Source organism: Lutjanus erythropterus, chromosome 5 (genome assembly GCF_056507025.1).
Source record: "Lutjanus erythropterus isolate fLutEry1 chromosome 5, fLutEry1.hap2, whole genome shotgun sequence".
NCBI classification, from domain to species: domain Eukaryota; kingdom Metazoa; phylum Chordata; class Actinopteri; order Lutjaniformes; family Lutjanidae; genus Lutjanus; species Lutjanus erythropterus.
This window is the reverse complement of record NC_139321.1, coordinates 23,092,373-23,117,573: the sequence shown is the minus strand read 5'-3', so window position 1 is coordinate 23,117,573 and position 25,201 is coordinate 23,092,373. Positions and strand designations below refer to the sequence as shown.

Here is a 25,201-nt window from a genome sequence, read left to right as displayed (position 1 = left end):
GGAAGACTAGTATGAAACAATTTGAAGATAAAGAGAAACAGTAAAACACACACCACATGTACATAATACACACACACACACACACACACACACACACACACACACACACACTCACACACACACACACACACACATTCATTCATTTAAAAAAAATGTTGCAGTCTTAATATAGTTCTCATTATATTTTATTATATTCTTTAACCACAAGTCATTTGCTTCAATTTCTTTTAATTTATTTAAACATTAAACATTTGAGTCACATATAAACAAAGCTCCTTTGAATCTGAAAAATCTAAAAAATAATAATATTAATAACAATTTCTTAAGAAATTGTTAAATAATCTACAAAAACAAGTCCATAAAAACTAGCCATCCTGTGACTGAAATTATGGAGCTGATACTCTGATGCCCGCTCAACAGAGGTACAGTAAAAGTGATGAAAACAAACATGGAAACAAACAAACAAACAAAAAAACAATATATCTATGTGCAATGATGGCTTATATTTCTCCTGTTTGAACTAACAATAAATTAAGGTGAAACACCTTCAGGCCTTTTTAACAAACACCTCCTCAATCTGCCTTCAGTGCTGCAGTCTTTGTGAAAACTCTGAATCACCTGCTTGTACGGACCTTGGCGTACACAGACTCATCCCCCGCTGCTTCAGCAGTCTGCCGGGGTTGATCTGAAAACTTGACTTGGCCGTACTCCACCTGCACCTCCGCCCTCTGCCTCTTCGGCCTCCCCTCCCGCTGCACAATATTCACATCAGCGTACGTTAGCTCCTGTTCATCCCCTTCTTCTGCAGAGCAACAAGTGGCACAAACATGTCATATTTAATTAAATACATGGTGATTGTATAGTGGATTGTTAAAGGAATAGTTTAACATTTTATTTCCCGTGACTTAACAAAAAGACTGATCACTGCAAGGAAAAATTAAAGTTAACTCAAATAAAAAAGAGCTTATGAAAAAAATTAAATGAACTGAAACAATATTGTGTACTTACAAAACTAACTGAATTAAAATAAAAAATATACAAGTAATGTTTTTAGTTATTGTCAGTTTGGTCAAATTTGTCAACACAAGAAGCATTAGGAGGCAACGGTGCGCGTTTTAGAGAAATGTCTACATGACTGTGAGTCCACTTCCTTCACTTCAAGTGTTGTGCCTGTATTATTCTGCACTATTTAAATTTATTTTATGATTAACAAAAGTCACCATGGAAATCAATTGAAACTAAGCTACACTGAATACTAAAATAAAAATGAAATAAAAATTAAAGCTAATAATGACTCTGGTAAATGTACAGCCCAAAATGTCAAACTATTCTTTTAAATAGAGAAAATCAACTCTGAATGCAGCGATGGATCAGGAAAAATAAAAGTTTTAGTACCTTTAACTTTGTTGTTTTGCTTTCTTTTATGAGCCCAGACGACCACCAGCCCGACCACAAGTAGAACTACCAGTGCAGCGAGTACACCAGCTATTACTGGTCGCCAGTTTCAGTAGCAAAAGACAAAAGAGACACATAATTTAAGTTAGCAAACATAACAGGTGTTTTCAGGAAGACAGACAAACATTAAAAGGGAAAATAACTTCACTGAATCCACTGCAGTTGGTTAGTTTTCACTTACTAAGGTACCATGAGCCATCTGTGCTGGAGAGAGGTTGACTGGGTGATGGGATATTAGTGGAGGGTTTATTTTCCTTACCCCCAGTAATCGAGGCTGTTGTTGAAGAAATACACAGGGTGTAATTGGCTTCAAGCACCCACTGTGATATGTGTGTCCCATTGATTAAGGTGCAATCAAACAATGTGAAGCCTGTGGGAAACAAACAGATCAATGACTGATGTACAGAGTGATCATAATCATCAGTGTCATAATCATCAATCTTCATCATGTTCTCACTCACCACAGTTAGATCTGTTTGCTTCTTTCGAGACATTACTGACATGATTGTTGACTGAACAGACCAGTTGTCCTGAGACGTCTTGTCTCAGACTGATGATGTTACTGTCATTATTTCCAGAGAGGAGCTGAGCGTCTGTCAGTGTGTGTCCATCCAGAGTCCAGCTGTACTGAGGACTGTCCCCTCCCTCAGAGGAGCAGGACACCCTCATCTCTCCCTGGGACAGACACCCAGAGACCAGCAGGACAGAGGACACAGGAGCTGAAGGAAACACACTCACATGATTTTTTATATTAACGGAATCTTGGTCATTTATACATTTTTTTAATAAAGAACAGACATGGATACAAATACATGTAGAATATAAGATATATGTAGTTTAACAATAGTATATGACATGTATGTCTGTCAGTGTTACTAAATTCCCCAGGAGGCAAAAATAATTATTTACCTTGAATGATCAACTGTAGAGTTTGAGTCTTTGTGAGCTTTCCAGTTTCATCAAATATTGTCAGAGTATATTCACCACCATCAGTTCTGCTCAGGCTGTTGATCTTAAATGTTCCATTACTGGGAGTGAATGAAGATCTGTCTTCTATCTGATTAGACAGATTCCTATTCTTGCCCCCATTGAGTATAAATGTTCTGTCTTTAATCCATTGGTATTTAAATATTTCTGAGGCGCTGTCCATCAGCTGGATGACCACAGTTCCTCCCAAAGCTCCATAACACTGAGCTCCATCCTGTCTGCCGTCACAGTGAGTTTCAACACCTGAGAAAAAAAACAAAAAAAACAAAAACATTTTCATTCACATTTTCAGTATAAGTATGATATATCTACAATGACATGATACACTGTCATACAACTGAGTTTATTAAATTAATTACATATCTTAACTGTCAGGGATGAGATTCTTTAATCATATAAGTATAGTTTAATAAATAAACATGTAGGAGCTCATAATTGTTTTGTTTTGAAGCTGAACATTTAATTAACATATTACTGTCAGTTGATTTTTACATCTTTATCTTTTTTTTTTTTAGGTAATTTCTTCAAACCCAACAGGTGCTTTCTATCCTGCAGCATTTGGGCTGCGGTAGAACAGAACAGAACAGAATAGAATAGAATAGAATAGAATAGAATACAATAATACTTTGTCTACACTTTCTGTGCAAAAGGCAGAAATTTGCCTTTACTTACGTGCAGAGAAAAAAAGTACATTGAAAAGAGCATCCAACAACATCCAAACAGGACACACTAAAACACACAGAAACACAATACAAGAATAAGCTACAAGTTTACAGAAATAAATAAATAGATTTAAATTAAAAAAATGTCTTTCCTCAATAGTTAAGATATTTAATGGTAACAGAAATAAATGATTTTCTGTAGACTCTGACCTTTATCCTGACAGCAGGAGCTGAAAGTTATGATTCAATGGATTACTGAGGCCGTTTAAGATTTTGCCACTTAAGTGTTGGACTGTTTTTCCATGGTGATCGGACAGTTGGGTTTGTTTGCAGCCTGTAATTGTACTACACAGTTTGTAAAGCTTCATCTTAATTTATGACACTTAGGTACTTGAACCAGGACACTATTAAATATGAGTATAATTTCAATTAGAGATTGGTATTCTCTGTTTAAAGCACATTGACTGACCTTAAATTGTCTTAGTTTGCACATCAGTGGGGAGAATGTCTATATGAAACTCAAAACTATACATGAAAGCGCACAAATTAGAGCAGCAAAACATTAAATTCACTTAATTCAAATGATACTAAATCCAAAATTAATTTGTGTCATTAGTGTTATAAGTTAAACAGCTCACCATGAGAGACTCCGAGAAGCATCAGCAACAGTCCAATCACAGCCTCCATGTCTCGTCAGTGTTCAGCCTCTGTTGATCCAGTCAGCAGCTTCCAGACAAACTTTTCTTCTTTATTCAACAGCAAACAAGAACATCCTACACTGAACAGCCTGAAATGTGTCCTGAGAAGTGATCGGCCTCCAAGAAGAATGTGTCACAACTTTGACCGACTGGAGCGTTGTTGTATTCATCTTTTTATAGGTAGAGAGGAGAAAAGGAAGTGATGTCAGCTTCACTTCCTTTTTCATCCGGACCAAGAGGGCCACATTGGGTGTGATGGACTGAGTGGAACAGAGGGAATCATTCCTTCTTCATGCAGAAAGAGGATTTGAGACTGACAGCTGACATTTCTTAGACGCCCATGTTCAAATATTAACAGAGGAAGTAATTAAAAATTACTTGTCATGTCTCCCTCTCACCATTTCTGACAAAATAAGCACATGATGCATCGTATTTCTGATGAATGATAAGTTATATTTAATCAAAATTAACAGCCTGAGGTGAAGTCTCAACCTCTCAAACTAACACCAACCCTCTAGCAGGTCTTTATTATAAGAAGGTGTTCAGCAGATAGGAATTATTTGCACACATCTAACTGTATTGTAAGTTATAGTTTAGACAGTGAAGTCTTAAACTATAGAAAAAAAATAGTTAGAATTTTAAATTAAACAGAAATGTATATGAAGTTACGTGAGCAGAATAATGTTAATGTTAAATAAAAGCTGCAAATTTAAAGATAAACACAACACTAAAGGTTAAAGTGTTAAATACCTGAAAATACATTGTCTAAAAATTAAAGATTATGATCCAATAAAACTCAGTAAAGCAACATTTATCAATGAATATGAATTTGAGTTTTTGAACTGCAATAATAATACAATGATTATGATCACAGTTTTATATTTTTACATAATGTCAGCCTCTAACACAGTGGTAGAACAGTTCTACATTATACAGAATCAGACTTTATTAAGGTTAATTGTTGTCTTTATTTGTTAATATACTTAGTGTCTTTGCAATATCCAAATTTTCTCCTCTTTATTGTTTTAGTAAAAAAAATGTACTGTCAGAGGATTACTGGTTTTTGTCAGAAGTATCAACAATGTGAAAAAAATGTAACAATATGACATCCGAGGTTGTAAAATATTCACACTTTGCTGTTGGCCCACAGCGGTCTGAAGCTCAAACTGTTTCTCTGTAATGCTGCTGGTTTGAACCTCGTCTGTATAATCCATCATGTCTTCCTCCTCTTCCTCTCTGTCAACTCCTTAGATTCTGTTGCCCTCTACTGGCGACTGTTAAAGACAAATGCCCCAACCATTAAAAGACCTCTGATATTATTTTTCCTGAGATGTTCTCAACAGAGTTTTACTGAATACAGAATCATCTATAAACAACAGTAACTCCTGCGTGAACCAGTAGAGGGAAACCTCACACCTACAGACGCCACTGATGACGAGTCTGGAAGTTTTATTCAGTTGTCAGCAGTCATTAAAGGAACAGTTCATGATCAAAATGTCAACAAAAAGGAATCTTACCTAAACTAACTGATGACACCAGACTGAGCAACTAAATTAAAGCACTTATGATTTAAAGCTTTGAAAGGTTTTACATTATTAGTCTTTGTAAACATGGAAGCAAAACACGTCCATATTTGTGATTATAATCAGATGTGAAAAACACAAAACTATTATTTACATAAATAAATCTTTTCTGAGTTAAACACTTGAGTCATATACATGAGAATATGACTGTAATTGTTACGCTGCAAAAATACAGTTTGGGCTTTAATACAGAATCTTAAATACAGGCTTTAGATTAAAATCACCAGATTAAATTATACATAAGTACTGAGAAAAATACTGATACAAAATTAAAACTAATTTACCATAAAGTCAACTTTTTCCTTCAAAGAAAAATATCGAGAATATAATGTCAAAAAGATAGGAAGGTATTCTTGAGATGTAAAGAAGTAAATTTGAGGAGAATAAAAGCAGAGGAGAATTTTGACTTTAAACTCTGTTTTCACCTCCATAAAGACACATGGCCGATCACAGCAGGTGAGAGGTTCCAGTAACTTAAAGTTCAGATGCAGAACTTCTCATTTCAACCATCACAACAGAGTTCTCTTGACGTTCCGTCTTTCGACAGACAGCAGAACCTTCAGATATCTCCTGTTTTGTCTTCTTCCAGGCAAAATAGATGAAAATCCCAGTTAACATGAGAATCACAGCAGCTCGTAATATGAGCAGGAAGAGATCTGTTCAAACAAAGAGACACAAAGATCACATGTCAAGTTATTGCTGTGACAGAAGAGTGGAGGGTTTGATTGACTCTATGATGTCAGTCTCCTCACCCACAGTAGTTGATGTGTTTGAAGAAATACACAGGGTGTCACTGGCTTCAAGGACCCACTGTGATATGTGTGTCCCATTGAATAAGATGCAGTCAAACCATGTGAAGCCTGTGTGAAACAAACAGATCAATGACTGATGTACAGAGTGATCATAATCATCAGTGTCACAATCATCAATCTTCATCATGTTCTCACTCACCACAGTTAGATCTGTTTGCTTCTTTTGAGACATTACTGACATGATTTCTGACTGAACAGACCAGTTGTCCTGAGACGTCTTGTCTCAGAGTGATGATGTTGCTGTCTTCATTTCCAGAGAGGAGCTGAGTGTCTGTCAGTGTGTGTCCATCCAGAGTCCAGCTGTACTGAGGACTGTCCCCTCCCTCAGAGGAGCAGGACACCCTCATCTCTCCCTGGGACAGACACTCAGAGACCAGCAGGACAGAGGACACAGAAGCTGAAGGAAACACACTCACATGACTGTTTATATTAACAGAATCATTTTATATAGTTTCTAATAGAGAACAGACATGGATACAAATACATCTACAAGATGATATATGTCGTTTTAATATTAGTATATAATGTGTGTCTGTCAATGTTACTAAATTCCCCAGGAGGAAAAAATAATTATTTACCTTGAATGGTCAACTGTAGAGTTTGAGTCTTTGTGAGCTTTCCAGCTTCATCAAATATTTTCAGAGTATATTCACCACCATCAGCACTGCTCAGGCTGTTGATCCTAAATGTTCCATCACTGGGAGCGAATGAAGATCTGTCTTCTATCAGATTAGACAGATTCCTATTCTTGCCCCCACTGAGTATAACTGTTCTGTATTGAGACCATTGGTATCTAAATATTTCTGAGGCGCTGTCCATCAGCTGGATGACCACAGTTCCTCCCAAAGCTCCATAACACTGAGCTCCATCCTGTCTGCCATCACAGGAAGTTTCAATACCTAAAAAATAAAAATATAATTACCTAATTATTTCATTTCTGCAAAATTACACTGATACACATTTGTGTGTATGTGTGTCTGTGTGTGCTATTTCATAGGGAGTCTATAAAAAAAACATATTTCCAGTATAGGCATGATATAACTGCAATGAGCTAATACAATGTCATGAAGAAAATCAGAGTTTACTAGATTAATTAAATATCTGAAATTGTCAGGGATGAGATACTTCAATAAATAAATAAATCTGTAGAACCTCATAATTGTTTTGTTTTTTTCTGAGTTGACCCCTTAAAATCATGCGATTGTCAGTTGATTTTTTATACCTTTATTTATCAATAGAAGTGGTAATAGTTTCAGAACCAACACGTGGTACTTTCTAGAATAGAATAGAATAGAATAGAATAGAATAGAATAGAATAGAATAGAATAGCAAAAGACAGAAATCTGTCTTTGCTCATACGCACAGAAAACAGAAAGCACATTAAAAACCCAACACATCACATCCAAACAGGACACAGTAAAAATGACATAGAAACACAGTAGAAGCTGCATTAAAAGGAGCAGCAGGTGCTCGATGGCGAGGACTGAGTTCAGGTTAACAGAAAGAAAGAAATTAATGTAAAGTGCTGTAGTTTTTCTGTAGATGTTTTTCTTTGCACAGAGGACTCTGTACCGTTACCCTGACAACATTTGAGAGTGATGAGTTAATGGATGGCTGTGATCGTTTAGGTTTTTGCCATTTAAGTTTTGCACTGTTTTGCCACGGGGGTCAGACAGTTGGGTTTGTTTGCAGCCTGTAATTGAACTGCACAGTTTGTGAAGCTTTCTCTTACTTTTGACGCTTAAGTGCTCAAACTGGGACACAACATTAAAAATTTGTATATTAATTAGGGATTAATTTGGTGTTTTTATTGACATTGTGATGTCATCTCCTTACCCTCCAACTTAAAATACAGGATGTAATTGGCTTCAAGCACCCACTGTGATATGTGTGTCCCATTGGATAAGGTGCAAAGTGGTAAAGTTCACTGACTAAGGTACCATGAACCATTTATGCTGGAGGGAGGCTGACTGGATGATGGGATATTAGTGATGGGAGTCTCCTTACCCTCAGTAACCGTGGGAGAGGCTGTTGTTGAAGGAATACACAGGATGTCACTGGCTTCAAGGACCCACTGTGATATGTGTGTTCCATTTAATAAGGTGCAGTCAAACCATGTGAAGCCTGTGTGAAACAAACAGATCAATGACTGATGTACAGTTAATCATCAGTGTCATAATCATCGATCTTCATCATGTTCTCACTCACCACAGTTAGATCTGTTTGCTTCTTTTGAGACACTATTGACATGATTGCTGACTGAACAGACCAGTTGTCCTGAGACGTCTTGTCTCAGAGTGATGATGTTGCTGTCTTTATTTCCAGAGAGGAGCTGAGCGTCTGTCAGTGTGTGTCCATCCAGAGTCCAGCTGTACTGAGGACTGTCCCCTCCCTCAGAGGAGCAGGACACCCTCATCTCTCCCTGGGACAGACACTCAGAGACCAGCAGGACAGAGGACACAGGAGCTGAAGGAAACACACTCACATGACTTTTTATATTAACATAATGATGGTCATTTTATACAGTTTTTAACAGAGAGCAGACATGGATACAAATACATGTAGAATATGAGATATATGTTGTTTTAACATTAGTATATGATGTGTGTCTGTCAGTGTTACTAAATTACTCAGGAGGCAAAATAATTATTTACCTTGAATGGTCAACTGTAGAGTCCACCACTCTGATATGCGTCCATTTGAATCAAATAATATCAGAGTATATTCACCACCATCAGTTCTGCTCAGGCTGTTGATCCTAAATGTTCCATCACTGGGAGTGAATGAAGATCTGTCTGCTATCAGATTAAACAGATTCCTATTCTTGCCCCCGCTGAGTATTTCTGTTGTGTCTTTAATCCATTGGTATCTAAATATTTCTGAGGCGCTGTCCATCAGCTGGATGACCACAGTTCCTCCCAAAGCTCCATAACACTGAGCTCCATCCTGTCTGCCATCACAGGAAGTTTCAATAGCTAAAAAAATAAAAATATAATTACCTAATTATTTCATTTCCGCAAAATTATACTGATACACACGTGTGTGTGCTTGTGTGTCTGTGTGTGCTATTTCATAGGGAGTCTATAAAAAAAACATATTTCCAGTATAGGCATGATATAACTGCAATGAGCTAATACAATGTCATGAAGAAAATCAGAGTTTACTAGATTAATTAAATATCTGAAATTGTCAGGGATGAGATACTTCAATAAATAAATAAATCTGTAGAACCTCATAATTGTTTTGTTTTTTTCTGAGTTGACCCCTTAAAATCATGCGATTGTCAGTTGATTTTTTATACCTTTATTTATCAATAGAAGTGGTAATAGTTTCAGAACCAACACGTGGTACTTTCTAGAATAGAATAGAATAGAATAGAATAGAATAGAATAGAATAGCAAAAGACAGAAATCTGTCTTTGCTCATACGCACAGAAAACAGAAAGCACATTAAAAACCCAACACATCACATCCAAACAGGACACAGTAAAAATGACATAGAAACACAGTAGAAGCTGCATTAAAAGGAGCAGCAGGTGCTCGATGGCGAGGACTGAGTTCAGGTTAACAGAAAGAAAGAAATTAATGTAAAGTGCTGTAGTTTTTCTGTAGATGTTTTTCTTTGCACAGAGGACTCTGTACCGTTACCCTGACAACATTTGAGAGTGATGAGTTAATGGATGGCTGTGATCGTTTAGGTTTTTGCCATTTAAGTGTTGCACCGTTTTGGTCAGACAGTTGGGTTTGTTTGCAGCCTGTAATTGAACTGCACAGTTTGTAAAGCTTTCTCTTACTTTTGATACTTAGGTGCTCAAACTGGGACACAACATTAAAAATTAGTATATTAATTAGGGATTGGTATTCTCTGTTTATAGTGCGTCAGCTGACCTCAAATTTCTTCAGTTTACACATCACTGAGGAGAAGGTCTAATGTCTATAACTGAAACCAAAATCTGCAAAACATTAAATTCACTTAATTCAGATAAAATTAAATCCAAAATGAATTAGTGTTATTAGTGTTATAAGTTAAACAGCTCACCATGAGAGACGCTGAGTAACATCAGCAACAGTCCAATCACAGCCTCCATGTCTCCTCAGTGTTCAACCTCTGTTGATCCAGTCAGCAGCTTCCAGACAAACTTTTCTATTTTATTCAGTAGCAAACATGAACATCCTACACTGAACAGCCTGAATGTCTTTTATTAGTGATCATCTTCAGATAAGAGGGTGTGGAAACTCTGACAGAGCAGAGTGTGGTTATATCGTTCCAGTTCTGACGTGGAAGAGGAAGCAAAGTTAATGTGGTCACTACTTGAGAAAAACAACACCAACAACCACAGATACAACCTGCTTGTAGCTTCCCAGTCGTAGCTGTACTTCAGTTGCAGTCATATATTGTTATATATATTTTTTTTTTCAGAAAAACTTGAAAGTGTATTAGCTGGGCAGTTAATACTTCCATACCCAGCAAGCATACAAAACTTTATGAAGGCATTTACTCATCATCATCGTCATTATCATCATCAACATCATCATCATCATCATCATCATCATCATCATCATCGTCATCATCATCACTATCACAAACAATAATTTGAAGGCTTTCCAGCTACAGACAGTTCTGGATACGTATTAACATGTATGTATATATATATATCATCAGGTTTGTTTAATAATGTGACCTGCTGATTGTGTCCATTTATGAATGTATGCATTACTGCTGCATGATTTTTGAGGCCCTGTTAAATACTGTAGAGGGTTTTATATCTAAAAATTTATGATGGATATGGATTTTTCTTTTTAGATGCCATTTTTCTAGATATCAGGTTCACCCACAAATGTTGGAATATGATGAAAATGGGTCCTTTTTTTTTACTGCAGTCATTTATTGTAACTGTAGGATTTAATTGATTAAATGTGTGCAGTTTGGATAGGGCAAAGATAAATCTGGTCATTGTTGTTTAATATATGTATACATTTATTTGTTTTATTTTATTTATTTATTTATTTGTTTAACAGGGACAGTGCACAGGTCCTTAGCTGCACCGGTGTTAGCTATAAACTAATTTTCATCTGTAGTCCCTGGCAGGAAAGACACTATTATACAGTATATACCTTGATGAATTACTGGCTATGATATGAGGTCCTATTTATTCAATGATGTTGTTTTAACTTACAGTGTAGATGTATCCCCACTGGCTCATTTTCAAATGTAACCTGCAATATTAGCAAATGTAATATGTATAAACTTGTTTGAATTGTTTTGAGCTAGGCTGAGGTGAAAAGAGACTTAGCTTTATAACCAGTAGATCCATACTAAAGTTATGAACCACAGAGCTGAAGATGGTAACACTTTGACAAAACACAGTCTACAGTCAGAAGATTATTGGTTTGTCTTTGGTCAGACATGATAACATGAAGAAGAAAGAGGCAACAAAATACCATCCCTCCCAAACTGATTGACTGAATGATCAAAACCATATTCTGTCATCAATCTAGAATTTGATGGATGACGATTGTTTCACATCTTGCTGCTTATCTGTATTTATGAGTGAATTGTTTAAACACCGGTGTGATTACCAATGATCTGCACAGCTGCCTGATATATTTGAACTGTACCATATTCAGTTTTAATCCTCTTCAAACTGTCAAGTTATACTTCATGATAAACACTTTTTGATTTAAGTAACTTTTGGTTGGAGTGATGGTTGTTGTGTCGTTAACTAGGAAGTACATTAGTTCCTTATTTATAAGAAATAGGCATAACAATATATGCATTCTCACCGTGCTGTTGGTCGACAGTGGCCTGAACCTTAAGCTGTTTCTCTGTAATGTTCCTGTTTTGAGGCTCATCTCTATAATAATCATGTCTTCTTTCTCTTTTTCTCTCAGCTTCTTAGACGCTGTCACCAATTAATGGCAAGTGTTGATCAAAGGCAAATAACCTATAAGATTTCTTCAACTCTGTTGTCTGAGTGTTTTAGTAAAATATTTTAAGGCTGATACAATTATTGATCATTACTTTTCATGACATGTTTACATGTTGTCAGCAGAGAGTTGTACTGAATACAGAATTATCTCTAAACAACAGTAATTGATTGATTGGCAGGTGAAAAACACAAAACTATTTACATAAATAAATATTTTTCTGTGTTAAACAGTTGAATCATATACAAGAGAATATGACCAGAATTGTTATGCTGTAAAATTACAGTTTGGACTTTAATACACAATCTTAAATACAGGCTTTAGATTAAAAATCGCCAGATTAAAATTATACATAAGCACTGAGAAAAATACTGATACAAAAGTAAAAATAATTTGTCACCACAATATCAACTTTTTCCTTCTAAGAAAAATATCAAGAATATAATGTCAAAAAAAATAGAAAGGTATTCTTGAGATGTAAAGAAGTGAATTTGAGGAGAATAAAAGCAGAAGAGAATTTTGACTTTAAACTCTATTTTCACCTCCATAAAGACACATGGCCGTTCACAGCAGGTGAGAGGCGACACTAAAGTGTTGACTCCTGAAAGTTAAAGTTCAGATGTAGAACTTCTCATTTCAACCATCACAACAGAGTTCTCTTGATGTTCCTTCTGCCGTCGGACAGTAGAGCCTTCAGATATCTCCTGTTTCTTCTTCCAGGCAAAATAGATGAAAATCCCAGTTAACATGAGAATCACAGCAGCTCGTAATATGAGCAGGGAGAGATCTGTTCAAACAAAGAGACACAAAGATCACATGTCAAGTTATTGCTGTGACAGAAGAGTGGAGGGTTTGATTGACTCTATGATGTCAGTCTCCTCACCCACAGTACTTGATGTGTTTGAAGAAATACACAGGATGTCACTGGCTTCAAGGACCCACTGTGATATGTGTGTCCCATTGATTAAGGTGCAGTCAAACCATGTGAAGCCTGTGTGAAACAAACAGATCAATGACTGATGTACAGAGTGATCATAATCATCAGTGTCACAATCATCAATCTTCATCATGTTCTCACTCACCACAGTTAGATCTGTTTGCTTCTTTTGAGACACTATTGACATGATTGTTGACTGAACAGACCAGTTGTCCTGAGACGTCTTGTCTCAGAGTGATGATGTTACTGTCTTTATTTCCAGAGAGGAGCTGAGTGTCTGTCAGTGTGTGTCCATCCAGAGTCCAGCTGTACTGAGGACTGTCCCCTCCCTCAGAGGAGCAGGACACCCTCATCTCTCCCTGGGACAGACACTCAGAGACCAGCAGGACAGAGGACACAGGAGCTGAAGGAAACACGCTCACATGACTTTTCATATTAACAGAATCTTGGTCATTTATAGAGTTTTTAATAAAGAACAGACATGGATACAAATACATGTAGATTATATAATTGTTTTAATATTAGTAAATGACATTTGTGTCTGTCAGTGTTACTAAATTCCCCAGGAGGTAAAACATTTTTTTACCTTGAAAGGTCAACTGTAGAGTCCGCGGCTCTGATCTGCGTCCATTTGAATCAAATATTTCCAGAGTATATTCACCACCATCAGTGCTGCTCAGGCTGTTGATCCTAAATGTTCCATCACTGGGAGTGAATGAAGATCTGTCTTCTATCAGATTAGACAGATTCCTATTCTTGCCCCCATTGAGTATTACTGTTGTGTCTTTAATCCATAGGTATCTAAATATTTCTGAGGCGCTGTCCATCAGCCGGATGACCACAGTTCCTCCCAAAGCTCCATAACACTGAGCTCCATCCTGTCTGCCATCACAGGAAGTTTCAATACCTGGAAATTGGAGAACATAGAGCAAACTTTTTTCATTCCCTGGATTCTACAATGACAGTGTTTTTAGTCAACGCAAGTCAATTTTATTTCTAAAGCACTTTTAAATACAACCCATGTTTATCAAAGTGCTGTGCAGAACAGAGCAGGTAGATAATGTCACAAATAAATAGAAACACTGACATAAGCATTAATGCACACAGCTCATAGGCACAAATAAACAGCACATAGACATACAGTCAATAATCAGCCACAAGGATTCAAACAGTAGTGAGTAAAAAGTTCTAAGTCTGGACTTAAAGAGACGATGTATGGTGCAGATCTGACAGGGAGGGGCTGCTATAGAGACAGCAAAGGCATGTCAAATTAAATGTTTTAATACTCTTACATTTTATACATTTTATATATTTATCTTAGTTTTAACCCTTAGAGTTTGAACTGAATTAAATAATTTTATAATTTATTTGTGGAACTGTGTATGAAATGATGAAAAAGACAACTAGAATATTTAAATTTTAAGTAATGGTGCAACTATAACATCATGGGTTTTAATGCTTCCTGTGAAGGTGAGCATTGTGCAGCTGCATTTAAAAAAAAAACTTTTAAGTCAATTTCAGGAAAGTTTCATATGAAACTGAGGGTTCATTTGATTTACAAAGAATATGAGAGAAACCTTAACTAAATTTTTTTTTAAAGTAGATATAAATATTTTGATTTAGTTTTGTTAAATTTTGTAAAACTGAAAATTGTATGGCAGGAAAATATTCTTTTGTACTAGGTCCATAAACAAATATTAGAGAAAAACATTTCAGTAAAAAAACTCAAATTTGAATCCCTCCTCTGAGCAGGACCTTCACTTACTGAATAAATTGTATTTCTTGTGTAACAGCATGATTTAATTGTGATTGAGATTATGATTCAACATTAGCTTTATAACTATTTTTACATTTGTCTTTCTTATATACAACGGAAATAAAACGATGTGTCAAATTAAACAAGTTAAGCAGCTCACCATGAGAGACACTGAGTAACATCAGCAACAGTCCAATCACAGCCTCCATGTCTCCTCAGTGTTCAGCCTCTGTTGATCCAGTCAGCAGATTCCAGACAAACTTTTCTACTTTATTCAACAGCAAACATGAGCATCCTATTATGAACAGCCTGAATGTCTTCTGTTAGTGATCAGCCTCAGAAAAGGAGGTGTGAAAACTCTGACCAAAAAAAAAGTGATTATAATAGTACAGTCAAGAGAAAAAAGAGGAAGAGAGAGGAAAGAGGAAGCACAGTTACCAGGGTCTCTACTTGCCAAGTTTTCAACTCTAAAAGCCCAAAATAATAACATAAATAACATCTGATTTTTCGGTTGATATCTTCTCATACACAACTATTCTTCAGATGCAACTACTGCTATGTTATCAGACAGATACACACTCTCATCAAGCTTTGTTCTATAACAAACTAACTGAAAATGTGAAAGAAGTATTTTTTCCCCTCTATTTCTGACATGCAGAGCAAAGATTAATGCAGGTTAAATACATGAGTGATGTCACATCAGCATAAAGTTTTAACAATCAAGTCACAGTTCATTACCATTAGGGTTCATTTTTTAGTCTCAGTACTGGATTACTTAAACCAGTCAAATCTCCAATGACAACCTCGGACAGCACAGTCATGGTTAGTGTGTATTTCACAAAACGGTAAAGGAAGCAGAATATTACACCAAACTGTTAGATCAGCTCCTCATTTATGTTGTGAACAGTATGAATAGGTGTTAATGTCTCAGGTAATGCTTCAAGACATTAATTTATGTTGATCAGGCGACTCCACTAATTGAGTGTGAATGCTGGAAGCATGTGCATTGTACATCAAAATGTAGGAAAACTTGTGTCTCTCACAAACACGTAACAACAGACGCAAACAGACTCACACTTTAGCCCCCTGAGCTTCCGAGCAACATGAGTGCCAGTCAACTGTCACATTTGCTCCAATATTAACTGTTAAGACAATTTTTCATAAGGGATGTAGAAGCAGGTACTTTTCTTACCTGCTCCAGATCTCACATTTTTGACACTATGCACACAAATTTCACACAGTGTGCTCAGCTGGGTCTCCTATTTCTGGCAATATCACCATTTTGGCAATAGGAGTTACTGTCTTTCAGACAGTCAAGAGTCAAACAGTATCACAATGGCAATGACTTTTTGAAGCTAGAACCTTTCTCTCTGAAACTAGTATCATCTTCTAAATCTGTCATAAACAAGATTTTCAATGTGAATTTTCAGTCGCATTCATAGAAATGAGACTCTTTGGAACAATTCATGTTCCTTCACCTGCATTTCCATGTCAAGTAAAGTCAGAAATGCAGTTTAGCTCCCAATCAGTAGTCAAGAGATTAAGTTTATCATCCATCTTTTTCTGAGGTTTTGAATTATTCATGCTCCTTCATCTGCTTCTTCATACAGCTTAAAGTCAGTAATTCAGTTTAGCATCAGCTTTTCAACAAACCTGAAATTATTCCACATTTTTCATACATTAGTGGAGTTATGCAACTTTAAAAGCCAGTAGTGCAGTTTAGCTTCAGCTACATTCACACCCATGATTTCTTCAGAGATTACCTTCATTACTTACATACTTACTTACTTCAGTTCCTCATTTACAACAGACATACACACCCAAGGTGTTGAAATATTCATACTGTGCTGTTAGCCCACAGTGTTTTAAAGCTCAAGTTATAATGTTGATGATTTGAAACTCATCTGTATATTCCTCTCTCTCTCTTTCTCTTTGGTCTTGTTAGTCTGTCACCCTCCACTGGCAACAGTTGTCTAAAGGTAAATGACTTAAAATATTAGAAAACATTACATTTATGTGAAATGGGAAAAAAAACAGGCACATTTGACTCTCAGTATCTACTGAGGCAGACTTTTTAGTGAAGCTTCTGAAAGCACTGACAGCCATTAAATCATTTTTAATGATCATTATTTTGTCTGACATGTTGTCAGCAGAGAGTTTTTCTGAATACAGAATCATCTATAAACAACAGTAACTCCTGTGTGAACCAGTAGAGGGAAACCTCACACCTACAGACGCCACTGATGACGAGTCTGGAAGTTATATTCAGTTGTCAGCAGTCATTAAAGGAACAGTTCATGATCAAAATGTCAACAAAAAGGACGCATACCCAAATTAACTGATGACACGTGAGTGATTGATTTACAGGATTACAACTCTAGAAAGCAATTAAATAAGCAATTCTGAGTTAAAAACTGTAATACAGTAGAAACCTTTTATAGAGATCACTGTCGTAGAGATATATGGATCAAAAAGCCTGGGACAGAGTCATTCCTGTAGGCTGTTCAAATAATTCATAGTAATAGAGCTGTTTATTTACAATGTTCATTTTGGTTCTCGTAATCATCCACTTGTACTGATCAATTTAATCCAGCAAGATGTGATGTGTAATGTATGTAGATATGAGCTTAATTTATGAACCACAATTCAACCCAATTTAAATAAAAATATTAAAATTGCACTTTAGGCTTTATTACATTATGTCAAAATGGCCATTTGTAAAATATACTGTATAACAATAAGAAGCACAGCAGCTCAAAAGTGATAATAATTTGTCGCCATAACATCAACTATGTCCTCTAAGAAAAACATCAGGAAAATAGTCAAACAAAGTGAAACAGTGAAATAAAGGTGTTGATTCCAGTAAGTTAAAGTTCAGATGCAGAACTTCTCATTTCAACCATCACAACAGAGTTTTCTTGATGTTTCCTCTTTCGACGGACAGCAGAACCTTCAGATATCTCCTGTTTCTTCTTCCAGGCAAAATAGATGAAAATCCCAGTTAACATGAGAATCACAGCAGCTCGTAATATGAGCAGGAAGAGATCTGTTCAAACAAAGAGACACAAAGATCATATGTCAAGTTATTGCTGTGACAGGAGGGTGGAGGGTTTGATTGACTATATGATGTCAGTCTCCTCACCCACAGTAGTTGATGTGGTTGGTGTAATACACAGGGTGTCACTGGCTTCAAGGACCCACTGTGATATGTGTGTCCCATTGATTAAGGTGCAGTCAAACCATGTGAAGCCTGTGTGAAACAAACAGATCAATGACTGATGTACAGAGTGATCATAATCATCAGTGTCACAATCATCAATCTTCATCATGTTCTCACTCACCACAGTTAGATCTGTTTGCTTCTTTCGAGACATTACTGACATGATTGTTGACTGAACAGACCAGTTGTCCTGAGACGTCTTGTCTCAGAGTGATGATGTTACTGTCTTTTTTTCCAGAGAGGAGCTGAGCGTCTGTCAGTGTGTGTCCATCCAGAGTCCAGCTGTACTGAGGATTGTCCCCTCCCTCAGAGGAGCAGGACACCCTCATCTCTCCCTGGGACAGACACTCAGAGACCAGCAGGACAGAGGACACAGGAGCTGAAGGAAACACACTCACATGACTTTTCATATTAACACAGTGTTGGTCAATTTATACAGTTTCTACTGTAGAACAGACACAGATACAAATACATGTAGAATATGAGATATATATAGTTTAACAATACTGTATGACGTGTGTCTTTCTAAATTCCCCAGGAGGCAAAATAAAGGTTATTTACTTTGAATGGTCAACTGTAGTGTCCACCGCTGTGATATACGTCCATTTTGATCAAATATTCTCAGAGTATATTCACCACCATCAGTGCTGCTCAGGCTGTTGATCCTAAATGTTCCATCACTGGGAGTGAATGAAGATCTAGTTTTTATCAGATTATACAGAGGCCTGTTCTTGCCCCCTCTGAGTATAACTGTTGTGTATTGAGACCATTGGTATCTAAATATTTCTGAGGCGCTGTCCATCAGCTGGATGACCACAGTTCCTCCCAAAGCTCCATAACACTGAGCTCCATCCTGTCTGCCATCACAGTGAGTTACAACACCTGGAAATGTAAGAAAAAGTTTTAGAAAATCAAAACTTGAATGATTCAAATTCTACTCAACTGAACTAAACCAGTTACTTAAAATAAACAAAAAGTACCAACATTTCTACCAAACATTTTATAAGAAATCAATAGACAATATACTATATCATAACAATATAATATAATATACATATAATATATTGTTAATGTGATAAATTAAGTGGCAAATGCATTTGACAGTTATGGTTTATAAATGCACTACAGAGATAGTTATTATCCAGAATTCTTCAAATTTGGTGCAAATGGCCTCCTGGACTCCACATGGATTTTGGGGCAAAGGTCAAAGGTCAAGGTCATGATGGCCTCACTAAACACATTTTTGGCCATAACTCATTTTCAAATTAAGTTCCCTAAATGATGTCATGGCAAATACAAGTTACTTGATTTTGGAATTACATATGAAATGATGAAGAAGACCTCTAATATTTCAGTTTTGAGTTAAGGTGGAACCATCACTTCATGGTGTCTTTGGTTTCAATGTTCATACTGAAGATAAGCATCATGCAGCTGCAAAGTAAAGTTGGTAAACTGTTTATTTCTTTTATTGAGGATTTTTTTGTGAGCATTATTGGATTTATTAGGAACACAACTAAATTTTGGAAAAACATCTTTGATAAACAAGATAGAATTAAAATATTAATATGTTTTTTTTTCATTTCGTTAATTATGAAAAACTTGAAGATTGCATTAGTGAACTGTGTGTTTCTCCAAATGACAGAAAGGAAAATGTTTTTGTGTATTAGAGCCATAAGTAAACATGTGACAGCAAAAAATTTCAATTCACAAAAATCCCTCCTTTTAGCAGAACATTTAGTCAAAGAATTAATTGTATTTCTGGTGTAACAGCAGGTTGTAATTGAGATAATGATTCAAAATTAACTCTATAACTGAGTTTTCAATCCTCCCTTTTATGTAAATAACCCAGTGAGAATAATATAAATATGAAATGAATAAATGAAAAAAACATTAATTTACTATCATATGCAAATACTATTTATGGACAAGCAATCATTTAAAATGACACCAAAGAAAACTCAATCAATTGAGGATCAAAACAGGGAAAAAAAAATCAATTATATTTAATTATTTTTTGTGTCATGATTCTTGTATGAATTTGGTCCCAGTGTGCGTCAGTGTTTGAACTGTAAAATAAAATCTATCACTGAAGATGACATCAGACTGTACTTTTTGAATATATTTCATCCTATAGAAGTATAAAATGTGTCAAATTAAACAAGTTAAACAGCTCACCATGAGAGACGCTGAGTAACATCAGCAACAGTCCAATCACAGCCTCCATGTCTCCTCAGTGTTCAGCCTCTGTTGATCCAGTCAGCAGCTTCCAGACAAACTTTTCTTCTTTATCCAACAGCAAACATGAACATCCTACACTGAACAGCCTGAATGTCTTCTGTTAGTGATCAGCTTCAGATACGAGGGTGTGAAAAAACAGCAGTGAATGGCTACAAATGTCCAGCTGAAGGAAAAGAGGAAGCAGACGTAATGTGTTCACTACGGGCAAAGTCAACACCGACATCCACAGAAACAACAAGTCATCTGTTTGTCCAGTTTCTCACACATAATTATTCTCCGGTTGCAGCCACATATTGTTATGTTCTGAGAAAAATGTCCAGTATCACTGAGCTTTGCACTGCAAACTGACTGAAACAGTGAAAGAAGTGAACTTTTCCTTCATGTTTAACAGGCAGACTCAGTCTAAAGATGAATGAAGACTGAACACTTAAAAACTGAAGTAAAAAAGCAGCAAAGATGTTTCTATTGTTTTCCTTTAAACCCCTTTTTAACTTTGAGTTACGTGCCAACTGTTCAGATCAGTTACTTATTTATGCTGTTAACATTTTGAGCAATTTATAAGAATTTATTTTAAACTTTTGTGTTCTCAAAATGATCTGAGACTAAACATTAAATAACAGAAGAGTTTATTAAGCTTTGTTTGTTAAAATTAGATGTTAAGTTTCACCATGCTATATCACTAATGCTTGTCACTGAACTCAGCTATGAAGGAAGTGAAACAAACAGTAGAACTGTCATCCAGCAGTGTGAATCATATACACAGCTTCTCTTTTATCTTATTATCCTCAACAGTTACACGCTTCCTGTTGAATCATCCACATTTGTGATGAACATGCAGATGTTATTATTAAAACATATCTATCTTTCTATTTTCAACATAATGTTTGGGAAATGAGAACAGACACAGGAAGTTGGATATTTCAGTGAATGTTTTCAGTCATTGTAACTTTCGTCTGCTACACGTTTTCTATGTACACAGGAGAGTAAATATTTTAGGTACTGAAAAACATCTGTGAAGTCTGTAACTACCAGATAAAATATGCATTATGAAACATAAATGTCTCTTATATCCAGGATGAAAACTAAACAGGAAGTGGCATTTAAAAGTGAATATAAACAAACATTATTTAAGCAGAGCATAACATGAGTGAAACCTAAACACAGCCTGCAGATGTCGTCATAACACAACATGACTAATTAGCTTCAGCATCAACTAATAACCAGCTAGAGAGGCAAACTGTAGAAACAAACTACTTAACCAACTACCTCCTTTTAGTGTCTAAAGTATTTGATTTGAATTTCAGTAAAAACACTAAACTAAAAAACTAAATCATAAGTAGTGATCTTTTCTCTTGTTAATAACAGTTTGTTATTATCAATAAAATTGTTTCTTTTAATAATAATTCAGTCTGATTTAATTTAGACAGCAGCATTTAATTTACAGCAACGTCCTCCCACATGTAAAAAGTTCAGTCATTTACATATTTAAAACTATAAATATTATGCCTGATTGTACATAAGAGTTTTATTTTTGGCCTCAGGACTACAGTGAAAACATGAATCGTCTATATGTACCAAAAGTTCAACATGAGTGAAGGATACCAAAAAAAAAGGAGGAAAGAAAGTTTTAGTGATAACATTATTATTATATATGATGTGTCCAAAATTAATGTTTTGCTTATTTTTATTTTGTTCCAAAGAGCTGCCAACCACTGGAATAGAATAGAAGAGGGATTATCTTCTAGTGGCTGATTGTTACAAATGTCATCAATAGAATCAGGAATAAGTTCTTTTTTGTTTTTTATTTTGCCGAAGTCACTTTCATTTCTTATAATATTAATAATATATATATGTATATGTATTTTTTTTTAAAAAAACCTTTGTTATGTCAATTATGACCAGCAGCCTTCTATTGTTGTCTAACAAAGAACAGATCTAAACAATTATTATATAGATTTACTCTATTTTTAATCTGATCAGTGATTTTATAAATATGCTTACTCAGCTGCTGCTGTACTGAGATTAGATGACTGTAAAATTAATGCAAAATACAAAAAGATTTTCCAGCTCCCAAGTTCAGCTAAAAGTCCTGCTTGCTGCATTTAAAGCTGAACAAAGAGCTTTGACCTTTTCACCAGCATATATATAGATAGATAGATAGATAGATAGATAGATAGATAGATAGATAGATACATAGATAGATAGATAGATAGATAGATAGATAGATAGATAGATAGATAGATAGATAGATAGATAGATAGATAGATAGATAGATAGATAGATACATAGATACATAGATACATAGATAGATATTAAAAGACATCTGGCATTGGATGATTTTTAATGATCTTTATTTTTCCTGAAATATTCTCATCAGAGTTTTACTGAATACAGAATTATTTATAATCAACAGTAACTCCTGTGTAAACCAGTGCAGGGCAACCTCACACCTACAAATACCACAGATGATGAGTCTGGAAGTTTTATTCAGTTCTCAGCAGTCATTAAAGGAACAGTTCATGATCAAAATGTCAACAAAAAGGAATCTTACCTAAACTAACTGGTAACACATGAGTGATTGATTTGCAGGTTTTGATCACATCACAACACAAGGAAGCAACTAAAGTAACAACTAAATTAAAGCTCTTATTCTTAAAAAGCTTAGAAGCAAAACAAATGTAAGTTTGCAATCACACAAATTTATTATTTACATAAATCAATATTTTTCTGAGTTAAAAACTATGATACATTGGGAACGTCTTACAGAGATCAGCCTGGGACAGAGTCATTCATGTAGGTTGTTTAAATAATTCCACTTACAGGGTTCATTTTGGGTCTTTTCACACATGACAACATAATGAAAACGATTCTAAAACAAAAATAATTCCTTTTATTAAAGTTATTATTTAAGTCACATGATACTTTGCCTTGCTGTAACTTGTCTGCTTCCAGCTGCTGCCTGAGGCTGGTGGTGGGGGCACATTGAAACCATCATGGGAAAGAGAAGATCATTTTCTCTCAATGAAAAAGCAGTCTCCTTGAATTTTCTGACAAACTTCCCAAAACAAGCCAATAGGATGCAGCAGTGTTTCTCAAACAACGAGAAACAGTCTGCTAGAAGCAGAAAATTCACATAATGCTACTTTGATTGGGCTCTTGGAGACTGAAAAATAGTGAAGTTGTCTGTTTAATTGCTTTATATCCATGTCACACATATACAAATGTTATTTAAATGGTAATCTGCACAAGAAAAAAACAAACAAAAAACATTTTGGTTGTCATGATCATCCACTTAATTTCCAGATTAAAATTCAATCCATATCAAATAAAACATATCAAAATTACACTACGCTTTATTACACAACAGTAAAGATATGGTTTGGGTTCAAAATTGGCATTTTTTAAATAACACTAAGAAGCACACCCGTTCAAAAGGGATAATAATTTGCCACCAAAGCATCCACTATGTCTTCAAAGAAAATATCTAGAAAATAATATCAAGAAGAAAATAGTGACACAATGCATAACTTTTGTGCCATCAGGGCTTCAACAGTGAAACAAAATGTGAGGAGAATAAACACAGAAGAGAAGGAGATTTAAGTGAATGATATTTACAGTGTTGACTGATGGACCATAATGCAATTCTTTTGGTCTCTCCCTGTATTTACCAAATTAGAAAAAAAATCACGAATTCTCTGTATCTGAGTAAGTTACAATTTTATAGAAAGGTATGATGTGATTGGAGGACACAGTGTCCGCCTTGTGTGTCTCATTTTATAGGGTACTGTCAATGAATATGAAGCCTGTGTGAAACAAACAGATCAATGACTGATGTACAGAGTGATCATAATCATCAGTGTCATAATCATCAATCTTCATCATGTTCTCACTCACCACAGGTAGATATCATCTCTTCTTTCGAGACATTACTGACATGATTGTTGACTGAACAGACCAGTTGTCCTGAGACATCTTGTCTCAGAGTGATGATGTTACTGTCTTCATTTCCAGAGAGGAGCTGAGCGTCTGTCAGTGTGTGTCCATCCAGAGTCCAGCTGTACTGAGGATTGTCCCCTCCCTCAGAGGAGCAGGACACCCTCATCTCTCCCTGGGACAGACACTCAGAGACCAGCAGGACAGAGGACACAGGAGCTGAAGGAAACACACTCACATGACTTTTCATATTAACACAATGTTGGTCAATTTATACAGTTTCAACTGTAGAACAGACATGGATACAAATGCATGTAGAATATGAGATATATTTTGTTTGGCAAGATAATATGAAATGTTATTTACCTTGAATGGTCAACTGTAGAGATCTCTGCTCTGATCTGTGTCCATTTGAATCAAATATTGTCAGAGTATATTCACCACCATCAGTTCTGCTCAGGCTGTCGATCTTAAATGTTCCATCACTGGGAGTGAATGAAGATCTGTCTTCTATCAGATTATACAGATTCCTATTCTTGCCCCCACTGAGTATTAATGTTGTGGTTCTAAACCATTCATATCTAAATATTTCTGAGGCACTGTCCATCAGCTGGATGACCACAGTTCCTCCCAAAGCTCCATAACACTGAGCTCCATCCTGTCTGCCATCACAGGAAGTTTCAACAACTGAAAATTTTGAAACATAAGTTGTTAAAAATGAACAAATCTGATAGCAGCTGAGAATTACACAGGACTGTGGCCAGTGGTGAAATGTAACTAAGTACATTTACTAAATGCTGCACTTTGAAGTAGATGTTCTTTACCACAGTATTTTTCCTTTTTATGGTACTTTATGGTTCTACTCTAATTTCAGAAAAAAAAAATGTACTTTTTACTTCACTTCATTTATTTTATTATTATACATATCATTAGTAGTTTGCTTTTCAGATTAATATTTTACATAAATACAATATATGATGAACAGATACATGT

The 25,201-nt window shown here is 35.6% G+C and overlaps 2 protein-coding genes and 2 pseudogenes across 5 annotated transcripts; all 4 read right to left on the bottom strand.

Moving 5' to 3' along the window:
• Positions 1 to 458: 458 nt before the first annotated feature.
• LOC146326906 (uncharacterized) lies at positions 459 to 2,697 on the bottom strand. Of its 2 annotated transcripts, none has more exons than XM_084719267.1 (4): positions 2,365 to 2,697; positions 1,917 to 2,174; positions 1,637 to 1,825; positions 459 to 1,491 (listed from the first exon to the last, which is right to left on the bottom strand). In XM_084719267.1, the coding sequence occupies exons 1-4, from the start codon at positions 2,603 to 2,605 to the stop codon at positions 1,334 to 1,336; spliced, it is 846 nt and encodes a 281-aa protein (XP_084575393.1). In that variant the 5' UTR covers positions 2,606 to 2,697; the 3' UTR covers positions 459 to 1,333. The 2 variants fall into 2 exon arrangements, with proteins under 2 accessions (XP_084575393.1, XP_084575392.1); XM_084719266.1 differs by having other exon boundaries at positions 1,715 to 1,825.
• A 1,977-nt stretch (positions 2,698 to 4,674) lies between these two features.
• LOC146326905 (uncharacterized) lies at positions 4,675 to 10,541 on the bottom strand. The gene is made up of 7 exons (XM_084719269.1): positions 10,236 to 10,541; positions 8,852 to 9,172; positions 8,406 to 8,663; positions 8,205 to 8,321; positions 6,776 to 7,096; positions 6,337 to 6,594; positions 4,675 to 6,041 (listed from the first exon to the last, which is right to left on the bottom strand). Exons 1-7 carry the CDS (start codon positions 10,282 to 10,284, stop codon positions 5,860 to 5,862), a joined length of 1,506 nt encoding a protein of 501 aa, XP_084575395.1. The 5' UTR covers positions 10,285 to 10,541; the 3' UTR covers positions 4,675 to 5,859.
• Positions 10,542 to 12,376: 1,835 nt separating this feature from the next.
• On the bottom strand, positions 12,377 to 24,707 carry LOC146326903 (uncharacterized; annotated as a pseudogene). Its single transcript, XR_014770615.1, has 5 exons — positions 24,575 to 24,707; positions 24,170 to 24,427; positions 13,648 to 13,968; positions 13,207 to 13,464; positions 12,377 to 13,115 (listed from the first exon to the last, which is right to left on the bottom strand). The product of XR_014770615.1 is annotated as an uncharacterized LOC146326903 (transcript).
• Positions 17,681 to 20,419, bottom strand: LOC146326904 (uncharacterized; annotated as a pseudogene). The gene is made up of 4 exons (XR_014770616.1): positions 20,213 to 20,419; positions 18,599 to 18,919; positions 18,159 to 18,416; positions 17,681 to 18,067 (listed from the first exon to the last, which is right to left on the bottom strand). The product of XR_014770616.1 is annotated as an uncharacterized LOC146326904 (transcript).
• Positions 24,708 to 25,201: the final 494 nt, after the last annotated feature.